This window comes from Crotalus tigris, unplaced genomic scaffold (genome assembly GCF_016545835.1).
Source record: "Crotalus tigris isolate CLP2741 ecotype Arizona unplaced genomic scaffold, ASM1654583v1 scf7180000023738.1706062, whole genome shotgun sequence".
NCBI lineage: Eukaryota > Metazoa > Chordata > Lepidosauria > Squamata > Viperidae > Crotalus > Crotalus tigris.
Genome location: NW_024100150.1, coordinates 424999 through 436515, shown reverse-complemented (window position 1 = coordinate 436515; position 11517 = coordinate 424999). Strand labels below are relative to the sequence as shown.

Sequence of the window (11517 nt, the reverse complement as noted above, 5' to 3'; positions counted from 1 at the left end):
AGAGCTGGCTGAGGAATTCTGGGAGCCAAAGTCCACCAGTCTCAAAAGGGGCCGCCAGGGTTTGGAGACCCCCGTGCTTTGGCGTCCTCTCTCTCTCTCTCTCTCTCTCTCTCTCTCTCTCTCTCTCTCTCTCTCTCTCTCCATCAGGAAGAAGCAGGCCCAACACCTGCCCCTTTAGGGACATAGAAAATAAATTTTATTCTCCGTTCAGGTGTCTACACTGTAGTTGCATCACTAACCACGACCCTCATGGGAAGAAGGCAGCCGACGGGACTCGACACAAACCACAGAGGAGAAGCCTCTGCCCGGAACGAGAGTCTGCCTTGGTGGAAGGCGGAAGAGCAGCAGCAGCAGCGGAGGCAGCAGCCTGGACTCGGCTCCTCGACACACTCAACAGAAACAAACAAAAAAAGGGGGGGTTCCGGAGGCAGGGTCCCCCCTGCCCCGCCTCGGGCTGTCCTCCTGCCCGCCCCGGGCGTCGGTAGCGCCATGCAGAGGCGGGCAGGGGGGGTGAGGAGGAGGAGGGCACGACTGCGGGCTTGGCGGTGCTCAACGCCAGATGGCTCTCCCGTGGTCACGGCTGAGCTCCGGCGGCTGCGGGGACTGGCGAGCCCAGCGCATTCGGAGAGGAGATGACGGGGGAGGCGGCCAAGCTGCCGATCGGCTGGGCGGCTGACATGGAGGCGATGCCTGCAGGTGGAGAAAAGGAAGGAAAAGGGAGGCCTGGAGACAAAAACATAGGAAGAATGGTTGCAGGAAGTGGGGATGGCCAGTCCGGAGAAAAGAAAGACGAGGGGGGGGGGACAAGAGGGCAGCGTTCCAGTATTTGAGGGGCTGCCACAAAGAGGAAGGGTGGGGGTCAACTTATTCTCCAAAGCATCCGAAGGCAGGACAAGAAGAGAACCAAGGAGAAAAGCAACCTGGAACTGAGGAATTTCCTAACAGCGAGGACAATTAATCGGTGGAACAGCTTCAGAAGCTGTGGGTGCTTCAACACCTGGAGGTTTTTAAGAAGAGACTGGACAGTCCCCTGTCTCAAATGGTACAGAGGCTCCTGCTTGAGCAGGGGGCTGGACTAGAAGACCTCCAAGGTCCCTTCCACTAAGGAGGAAAGAAGGGGTCAAGGACGCTACCTGGGAAGCCAATTCACCCAGTGCTGCGGCTGGCACACCCCTGCCCGCCCGGCTGAGGCCCGTAGATGCCTACCTGCCAACATGCTGGAGGAGCTGACAGGTGTGTTGGCCGATGAGAGGACAGTGGAGGAGGCCAGCCTGGCTGGGTCCTTCACGATGGGATCTGTACCGAGAGAGAGAAGGGGAGAAACAGCAGTGATGCAGGCGGACGGCTCCCTCGGCCGCCTGCCCCCTCAGCACCCAGAAGGGGAGAGCCGAGTCCTGGCAGGATGGCAGCACAAAGGGAAACACTGCAGTCTTGAGAGAAAAGGGCTGGACAGGACGGGCTGCCCCCCAGGAAGCCTCTGAGACAGGGGTGTCAAACTCAATTCCATTGAGGGCCGCATCAGCATTGCGGTTGCCCTCAGTGGGTGCGGCCTACTGGGTGGGCGTGGATAGAGTGGGTGTGGTCTACTGGGTGGGCGTGGACAGCTCTATATCATTCGCGTCAAGGGTGCCTGTGGGGGTCTGGGCAGGAGTGGGACAGATCTGAGGGTCTCTGGCAGAAGAGGGTGGGACCAGGGCAGAGCCCATCAAGCCGGATAGGTGAAGTAGGCGAGGGCCATTTGCTGGCCACTTCCAGGCTACGATGCATTTCTTCATTCCTCATAAAGGATGACCCCTCCCCAGCATGCACCCAGGGGGTGGACCGACGCCGCAGGGGCTGGTTCCTCGCTGTTTCCAGACGGCCTTGTGGAGCTAAGACTGAATTCGTTTCAGCATCGATGGCCACCACAAAATTGTACATTGGCTCTTGGCTGGCCTGGGCCAAGGCCAAGGCAGCGGGGGCCGTTCCCTCACTGTTTCCAGGATGGCTTCGCGGGCCACATGAAACCACTTTGAAGGCCACATCCGGCCCCCGGGCCTTGCGTCTGCAATGTCTACGACAGAGCTCCGTCCAAGGGGGCTGGGGTACGCGGGGGAACCGTGACGCGGCTACCCACAGAAGTAGGGGTGCTCCATGGCCTCGCGGGCTGTCAGCCGAGTCTGGTGGTCGTAGCGCAGCAGCTTGTCCAGGAAGTCTAGGGCCTCGGTGCTCACCAGGTGCTGGTTCTCGCTGTGCACAAAGCGCTCCCATCGCTTGCGGGAATGCCTGCCCCGGAGGGAAATGGGGAAGATTCCCAGTGCTGTCCTTCACGGCCCGCGGCCCGCCCCAGGGGAGGGGGCCTGGGAGGGGGCCCTGCTCACCCACCTGCCCAGGATGTCGTTGAAACGGGGGTCCAGTTCCACGTTATACTTGTCGATGTAGTCATAGAGATCCTCAGTGCCCAACACCTTGGCAATCCGCACCAACTGGGGAAAGACCCAGAAGTGGGAAGGGGGTCACCGCCCGGCAGCGCCAAGGACAGAGCAGGACGTTTTATATAGCAGGGGTCTTCAAACTTGGCCCTTTGATGACTTGTGGACTTCAACTCCCAGAATTCCTCAGCCAGGCACGCGTGCCTGGCTGAGGAATTCTGGGAGTTGAAGTCCACAAGTCATCAAAGGGCCAAGTTTGAAGACCCCTGTTTTATAGCAAATGCCTCAACCACACGACTCTGTGAGGCCGATGGCCATTTAAAATAATGCAAAAAGCAAAGGACAGTGCAAGGGTAGTAGAATTGCACAAACATCCTGCTACACAATCAGCAGCCAAGCGTGTAAAAAGAACGACAACTATCAACAAAATAGCTAGGCAGGATCTACCCCCGATTTCCAAATCCGGTGGCAAAACTGCGTCTTTAAGGCTAGTGGGGTTAAATCTGCCAATCTAATTTGAGGGGGAGGGTCCGATGTTCCGCAGGGGGGGGGGGGGGCCTGAAGAAAAGGCTCTCTTCCTGGGCCTCCCAGGTGGTCTTCTATAGCACAGGTAACGCCTTGGCTTACAATCACCGGCAGTGGGGGAAAAAAGTGGCCTATGAAAGCTTTTCACGTTTAACCACGGTTGCAGAATCCCCAATATTTGAACACTCGGCCCGATTCGTATTTGTGACGGTTGCAGTGTCCCGGGGTGCGGTGATCCCCTTTTGTGACCTTCTGGCAAGCCAAGCCGATGTTGGGGGGGGGGGGAGCCATTTTCCCTTGAAAACATTTTGCTTCCCATCCCAGAAGCTTCTCCAGTTCTCGGATGAGAAGCAAAACGATTCCAAAGCGAAACGAAAAACAAGGAAGTCCACTTGCCTTTTGGGGGGGAAAAAAAAGCCCCTTTGGGGCAACCCCCGGCCCGTGGCTGACGGAGAATTCTGCGTGGACCCTCCTGTTTCTGTGCCCACGGAGGGCAACCCCAGGGCTCCTGTCCGGGGCCTCCTCCTCCACCTTCCTCCCCCAGACACAACTCCCAACTCCGGTCTCCCCAGATGTGAGTGGGAAGGCGGGAGGAGAGCGCAGGGCACTCTGGGGGGTGAGTGGAGCAGAGCAGAGCTGGCCGGTGTCCCTACAGGAGCCTCCAGCAAAGGAGGACGGGGCGAGGGGGGAAGGCTGGCCCCAGCTGGCGGCGGCTGAGGGGGGCCTCACCTGGTCGTAGTTGTCGTGCCCGTGGAAGAAGGGCTCCTTGCGGAAGACCATGCTGGCCAGCATGCAGCCCAGGCTCCACATGTCCAGGCTGTAGTCGTACATCTGCAGGGAGAGCAGGGCAAGGGGGGGCTGTGTGGGGCAGGAGCAGGGCAGGCAGACCCACACATGGCCCCCTCCCTTCAGCAGCCCAGGCAGAGGATGGTGGACACTTGACCTTCAAGTGGTGACCCCTCCCTCCGCAATCTCCAGTGCCCCCTCCACCCCCTCTGGATTCTCAGGGGCCTAGTTGACTCTCCCCAGCCCTGCCAGGATGGTCTTCTTGCCAATATGCAAAGAAGGGCCTGGACTCCTGAAGCAAAGTCCTCCCGCTGGCAGAAAAGCTTCTGCCAAAAGTTCCCTCTCTTCAAGAGACTCAGGCCTGGGGGATTCTTCTTCTCATAGAAGAATAAGAGAGCTGGGAGGGACCTCGGAGGTCTTCTAGTCCAACCCCCTGCTCAGGCAGGAGATCCTATGCCAGGGGTAGGCAACCTTGGCTCTTTTATGACTGGTGGACTTCAACTCCCAGAATTCCTAAGCCAGCCATGCTGAGGGGAAAGGGAGAGGTTTCCAAGCTGAGCCAGGCTGGCTCAGGATTTCTGGGAGTTGAAGTCCATGAGTCATGAAGGGGCCATAGTTCTCCCAGGCTGGCTCAGGAATTCTGGGAGTTGAAGTCCACCAGTCATAAAAGAGCCAAGGTGGCCCCCTGGCCTAGACCATTCCAGACAAATGGGGGTCCAAATCTGTTCTTAAAAACTTCCAGTGTTGGAGCACCCACAACTTCTGGAGGCAAGTTGTTCCACTGGTTAATTTTCTCCCCATCAGGGAATTTCCCCTCAGTTCCAGGTTGCTTCTCTCCTATTGTCTGTGAGAGCCCCTCAGATATTGGAAGGCTGCTATCATGTCTCCCCCAGTCCTTCTTTAAACTAGACATCCCCAGTTCCCGCAACCGTCCTTTATATGCTTTCGCCTCCAGTCTCCTGATCATCTTTGTTGCTCTTCTCTGCACTCTTTCCAGAGTCTCAACATCTTTTTTTATATCATGGTGACCAAAACTGGATGCCGTATTCCAAGGGTGGCCTTACCAAGATATTATAAAGCGGTACTAAGACTTCTTGGGCACCTGAGGTGGCCCAGTGGCTCAAGGTCTTTCCCAACCCATCGACAGAGTGGAACAATTGGGAACGGCAGGCGGGGGGGGGGGTGGAAGAGCAGAGCTGAGGCTGCATCTGTCCCCCACCTCGGCTGCAGCTCCTCCCTATTCCTCCCCCCAGGCAGCCCCCCTTCTGAGTTGCCAGCTTACCTGGTAATCCACCAAAAGCTCCGGTCCCTTGAAGTACCGGGAAGCCACTCTGACGTTATATTCTTGTCCCGGGTGGTAGAATTCTGCCAGTCCCCAGTCGATCAGGCGCAGCTGCAGCAGGCCGGAGAATTGGGGAAGGAGTTGAAATTTTTTTTAAAAAAGCTTCTGGGCACTGAATCAATTTTTATAGGGAGGAACCACCAACTCTTTGTTCCTTTCCAAAGAGCAGAGGAGACAACAAACCGGCATCTGGAAGCAGATGCTAGCCTGGTCCAGGGCTGGGAAGCACGGAGCTGAATTGGGAAGGCATGGACTCATCGCTCCAGGAGAAAGAAGTCCCAGAAGGTTCCCTCCCCCCCCCCCCAGAAAGGGATCACTTTAGATCGGGGCTCTCCAACCGTGGCCACTTTAAGACCTGTGGACTTCAACTCCCAGAATTCCCCAGCCAGCAGGGTCTAATGCAAAGGTGTTCCACTGTGGCTCTTTGATGGCTTGTGGACTTCAACTCCCAGAATTCCTCAGCCAGCATGGCTGGCTGAGAGATTCTGGGAGTTGATGTCCACAAGTCAGAAAAGGGCCAAGTTGGAAGAGCCCTGATCTAGACTGCATGAACCGAAAGCATGGCTGGCTGAGGGATTCTGGGAGTTGAAGTCCACAAGTCAGAAAAGGGCCAAGTTGGAAGAGCCCTGGTCTAACACAAAGGTGTTCAATTGTGGCCACTTTAAGAACCTGTGGACTTTGACTCCCAGAATTCCTCAGCCAACATGGTCTGATGCAAGGGTGTTCAACTGAGGCCACTTTAAGGACCTGTGGATTTCAACTCCCAGAATCCCCCAGCCAGCTGAGCTGGCTGGGGAATCCTGGGAGTTGAAGTCCACAAGTCTTCACGTGGCCAAGGTTGGGGCCCTCTGCTGCAGATCCACAGAAGGCCTGGGCAGTCAGAGCAGGTCAAGGGCCGAAGCTACCAAGGCCACAGAGCTGGCCAAAACCACCAGCTGCCAGAGATGCGAGTTAGGATTCAGGAAGGCCTGAAGTGGCGTCCCTGGCTGACTCTTGGGCCACAGCCTCCCCCAGGCTCCCATGAACCGCTCTCCTCTTGGGCCTTGCTTCTGACCAGGCCAGCCGACCACTGCCCCGCAGGGCCTGCTGCCCGCCCTGCTGCGCTCTGGACTTCGGCCTCAAAGGCAGTGGCCTCACCTTCCGATGCTCGTGGTCGATCATCACGTTGTGTGGCTTGACGTCCCGGTGCATGACCCCCATGCTGTGGCAGTAATCCAGAGCCTGTGAGGGTTGGGGAGACGAGAGAGAGTAGAGGAGACCACCCCTGGACTCTGCCCCAGCAGAGGACACCCAGAAGCAAACTTGAGACCTGCCAGGTGGGCCAACGGCCGGGCCAAGCCGCTGATACTTTCTGGGGGGCTTCAGCCAAGGGACCTCAGGGCTTCAGATGGTGGTAAGATCACCCTGCTCTAGTAATTGCGGTTTTTCTTGCAGATATTTCATGTGTCAACGCTGCAAATATTGTATATTCTTGCTTTTGACAATATGTAGAATTGTCTGGTAATGATGGGGTTAATACAGAGCAGAAGGGGGGTTGGGGGTAAAGCCCGGGAAAGAAAGAGGAAGAAAACCTTTGACCTTCACACTAATTGGATAGTGTGAGATATGAGGGCTAATTTAGGGAGGGAACATGCTGATAATTTAACTGCTCAGAGGAAGAGAACTTAGATCCTAGCATCCCTCCCTTGTGCCCTGTGCCGACATTTTGTAACAATAAAAGACTTTTAGGAAAATAAATGCCTGGAAGTTCTTTGGAATGTTTCATTAGCCGGAACCACAACATCATGACCCAAACTAGGTAACAGCATCAGCGATCAACTCGCTTGGGCCATGAAACATCTGCAAGAAAGCAACCAAGCTCAAACAACACCAAGGACTCTATAGCAGGGGTCCCCAACGTTGGCCACTTTAAGACCTGTGGACTTCAACTCCCAGAATTCCCCAGCCAGCATGCGCTGGCTGGGGAATTCTGGGAGTTGAAGTCCACAGGTCTTAAAGTGGCCAACGTTGGGGACCCCTGCTATGCTTCCCCTCCCCCTCCGTTACTCCCCATCTTCTAGCACTGATGTTACCTGGGTCACGAAACGTCTGCAAGGAAAGAAGCCAACTCAGGATCCCATAATCCTGTTCCTCCTCCTCCCCTTCCTCTCTGCAACCCCCCCCCCTTCTACCACTGATGATGTTACCTAGTTGGGTCATGAAACATCTGCAAGAAAACCACCCAGCTCAGAGAGCGCCCACTTACAACCTGGAGCTATCAACATCCTCATTTATCGGCACCGCAGAGAAATGAGTGCGTAGCCTAAGACCCGACATGGTTTCTGCCGCTGTCCAGGCAGACAGCTCCAAGCAAAGGCCAGCTCCCATCTTTTGCTGTGTTTCAGGACTCCGGGTCGGGGGCAAAGGGTGGGGGCTGGTCCCCAAGAGAACAGAACAGCTGGAGAGATATTTAACAGAATAAGGGATCTTGGAGGTCTTCTATCCGTTCCTCTGTTCAAGCAAGAAAGCCTGTAATGGGGGTCTCCAGACCCTGGGGCCCGGGCCCACTACCGGGCCGTGAGTTGTTTGGAACTGGGACGCAGAAGCAGCGGGTGAGTGCGTGCGCATCTCCCCTCGCATGAGCAGTGGCAGAGCGCGCGTGTGTGCTCCATTTGCATTAGCGGCAGGCACGCTCGCCCACCACTTGCGCAAACGGGACTGTGCATGGGCGCGCACGCTTGCCTGCCACTTGCAGGGAACCATCCCCCCTCTCCCCCCTGCCCCGGTCAGCAAAGGCGGAAAGGTTGGGGCAGGGGTAGGCAACCTTGGCTCTTTTATGACTGATGGACTTCAACTCCCAGAATTCCTGAGCCAGCATGGCTCAGCTTGAAACCCCTCCCTTTCCCCTCAGCAGGGCTGGTCCAGGAATTCTGGGATTTGAAGTCCACCAGTCATAAAAGAGCCAAGGTTGCCTACCTCTGGCCTAGGCCTAGGCCGCCTTATGAATCATGGACTTCAAGTCCCAGAATTCCTGAGCCAGCATGGCTCAGCTTGGAAACCTCTCCCTTTCCCCTCAGCATGGCTGGCTTAGGAATTCTGGGAGTTGAAGTCCATGCGTCATAAAAGAACCAAGGTTGCCTACCCCTTCCCTATATCAGGGGTCCTCAACCTTGGCCCCTTCATGACTCGTGGACTTCAACTCCCAGAATTCCTGAGCCAGCCTGGCTCAGCTTGGAAACCTCTCCCTGTCCCCTCAGCATGGCTGGCTCAGGAATTCTGGGAGTTGAAGTCCACGAGTCATAAAAGACCCAAGGTTGTCCACACCTGGATTGAGGAGACTCCGGCCTGTAACAGGGCAAGTGAATCCCTGGCCTGGCTTGTCAAGGGGATCTTCCAAGCCTGCCGAAGGAGAACCAATCACAGCTCGGGGACAGAAAGATCCCGTCTTCCAGAGAGAAGGCCAGGCTGGCCAGACTCGCTATCGGAGGGGCCGCATCTACCCAGGGACGCCCTCTGCTCAGGTCTGGAAGGAGGAATCGGCTGTGGGTCCGGTCTGCTAAAGAGTTCTGCCTGACCTGACCGTGCAGTTTTTCTGCTGGGGCTGCTGCCCTCTGAAATGTCCTCCCCCTCTCCCCCAAGGGCGAATTTAGCCCCAGCCAGGCCAGCCCCCCAAGTGTGGCTTTTCCAGCAACCTCGATGGATGCCACGGAGCTACGTTGTGTTTAGACGGGAGACTCTTCTCCTGCAATGTTGCTTTTATTTATATTTCAAAGGTTATTTTTAAAAAGCTGACAGGGGGGGTTTAAGTGCTGGTTGCACGTCGCCCGGAGTTGCATTCAGCCAGATTTTTTTTTGGGGGGGGGAGAAATCAATTTATTAAATAAAGGTTCTTCTATCCTGTGCCAAATTCCTTTTTTACAAAGCTTCAGAAAGTAATCTGCCTTAAACACATCTGCTCACATTTTAACAGGTTTTTTTTTTCTTCCTAGCAGCTAAAGCCCCTGAGACTTTTCACAGAATTTGGGAGGACCCAGCCCAGTCTGCAAGGCAGCTGGGTGACCCCAGGTGGTGTCAGAAGGTAGATTTCATCTTCAATGAAGCACAAGCCGCCATGCAAGTAAATACCAGCTGCCCAAGGGAGAGGGGGGTGTGTGTGTGTGTGTGTGTGTGTGTGTGTGTGTGTGTGTGTGTGTGTGTGTAAAGAGACAAGTAAAATCAAGTTTCTGGAATAGCTCCATCTTAGCCAAATTGCATGACTGACCAGGGAAAGTTGGGAAGGGAAGGGCAGGGAAAAGAGAGGGGAGGGAGAGGAGGAAAGAGAAAAGAAGAGAGGAGAGGGGAGGAGAGAGGAGGGGGAGAGAGGAGAGGAGGCAAGAGAGGAGAGGAGAGGAGAGAGAGGAGAGGAGAGAGGAGAGAGGAGGAAAGAGAGGAGAGGGGAGGAGAGAGGAGGAAAGAGAAGAGAGGAGAGGAGAAGGGAAAGGAAAGAGAAGAGAGGAGAGGAGAGGAGGGGGAGAGAGGAGAGGAGGAAAGAGAGGAGAGGAGAGGAGAAGGGAAGGAAAGAGAAGAGAGGAGGAGGGGGAGAGAGGAGAGGAGGAAAGAGAAGAGAGGAGAGAGAGGAGAGGAGAGAGGGGAGGGGAAAGGAGAGAGGAGGCAAGAGAGGAGAGAGGAGGGGAGAGGAAAGAAGAAAGAGGAGAGGAGAGGAGAGGGGAGGAGAGAGGAGGAAAGAGAAGAGAGGAGAGGAGAGGAGAAGGGAAAGGGAAGAGAGGAGAGGGGAGAGAGGAGAGAGGGGAGGGGAGAGGAGGCAAGAGAGGAGAGGAGAGGAAAGAAGAAAGAGGAGAGGAGAGGAGGAGAGGAGAGGAGGAAAGAGAAGAGGAGGAGAGGAGGAAAGAGAGAAGAGCCTCTAGGGCAGGTGTGGGGGACCATGCCCCCTTTGATGACTTGTGGACTTCAACTCCCAGAATTCCTGCAACAGCCACCCTCAGGAATTCTGACACTTGAATTCCACCAAGTCACCCAGGGGCCATGGTTCCCTCCCTCCTCCCCCACCCTGCTCTAGGGCTAGAATTCACTTTCCTAACCGCAGTGCTGACTGGGCTTCGCCTTTTGCACTTGTACTGACAGGTCCCTTTGTCCCAGTTAAACCCACTGTAAACACAGCTCAGATGTCACCAACACACCAAGCTGGCTGATAAAGTTAGCAGCTACCCTCTCCTCTCGCACGCGCGGGGGGGGGGCAGCTCTTCCAAGCCTGTTCCACACCCCTCACCGCTTAGCTGGCACTGCCAAGGGCTGAATAGGAGTCTTCCGCTTTCCTTAACTGAGTTCCCGGCCTCTTTGTGAACGCAGGACCGGGCACCGTAGACCCCACGGGGCCAACTCACGCTTCCTGGCTATTCCCCAAGCCAATCTTGCACTCCTGGGGTAAGGATCTGGACCGCCCAGGTAGGAGAGGTAAACTTCCTGCCCAGCCCTCAGCCTCTCCTGCGCCCCGGCTTTGCCCCGGAGTTGCCCGCCCGATTCTTACCTTCAAGATTTCATACATGTAGAATCGAATATCAAAATCTGAAAGCGTCTGATACAATTGCTGTAAGGGGAAAAGGGGGGGGGGGAGACGACGGTTAGCAAATCCTTCTCCTTGCTCAGGATGTTCCTTTTAAGAGCAAGGCTCTCTCTCCCTCGGCTACGTGAAGGGCCACTGAGCGTGAAAACTGGGCCAGAAGATCTCCCCCGGCTACTCGGGATGATTCAGGACGGTTCCCAGGAAGTTTTAGGGTCAAGAGCGAACGTCTGCACCTGCAAAGCTCCAACCTGGAGGACTTTCCCCCCCACTGGCCCTGCTCTCATCAAGCTGGGCAACGGGAACCATAGACTCCAAGGGCTGGAAGGGACTAGAAATCATCGAGAGGAAGTCACCCACAGGCCTGCTTTGGTCTACTGGGGTGTCCCCCTCCTCAGGGACTCAGAGTCTGCTAAGGGCCCCCATCTCTCTTCCACCGGCCTCCCGCCCAGGACCGCCTCCTCTCCTCTCCTTCCTTCCTTCCTTCCTTCCTCCCTCCCTCCCTCCCCTCGCTCTGCTCTCCCTCTACCATTGCATAGGCCTGAGACTCAGTACAGGAACTGGAGGAGAAAAAGGAAAGGGAGGCCAGTTCAGACCAGTGTGATCAGTAGGATTCTCTGGGCCAGCTCCAGAATTCCTGCAGCCCTCCCACCCTCCCAGCTCAGGAGACAACGAAGGCGCAGAACCGGCTCCCAGCCGCCCTCCTGGCCCCCGTTTCTCATCCGTGACAACCTTCGGAGGGCAGTCTGGCTGGGGAATCCTGGGAGTTGAAGTCCAGGGCCCAGAGCCGGTGACGTACATGCTCCCCGGGGCCTTTCCTCACCTTGAAATCCGTGTTGTTGACATGCTCGAAAACCAGGGCGGGGGTCCGAGACTGCAGCGCCGGGTGGTTCAGAGGCCGAGGGGGAAGAGTGGGG

At 56.2% G+C, this 11517-nt stretch overlaps 1 protein-coding gene across 2 annotated transcripts in view; it reads right to left on the bottom strand.

The window, feature by feature from the left end:
* Positions 1–173: 173 nt before the first annotated feature.
* LOC120298015 (casein kinase II subunit alpha-like) overlaps positions 174–11517 on the bottom strand; it is a 30802-nt gene continuing 19458 nt past the window's right edge. The window contains exons 6-14 of one of the 2 annotated variants that reach the window (XM_039321331.1): positions 11424–11474; positions 10568–10627; positions 6202–6285; positions 5005–5115; positions 3666–3767; positions 2365–2465; positions 2117–2265; positions 1207–1296; positions 174–723 (exon numbers count right to left, since the gene is read on the bottom strand). In XM_039321331.1, the coding sequence (XP_039177265.1) occupies positions 575–723; positions 1207–1296; positions 2117–2265; positions 2365–2465; positions 3666–3767; positions 5005–5115; positions 6202–6285; positions 10568–10627; positions 11424–11474 (897 nt within the window). In that variant the 3' untranslated portion in view covers positions 174–574. The remainder of the gene's footprint in view (positions 724–1206; positions 1297–2116; positions 2266–2364; positions 2466–3665; positions 3768–5004; positions 5116–6201; positions 6286–10567; positions 10628–11423; positions 11475–11517) is intronic. The other variant, XM_039321332.1, reaches the window with a different exon arrangement.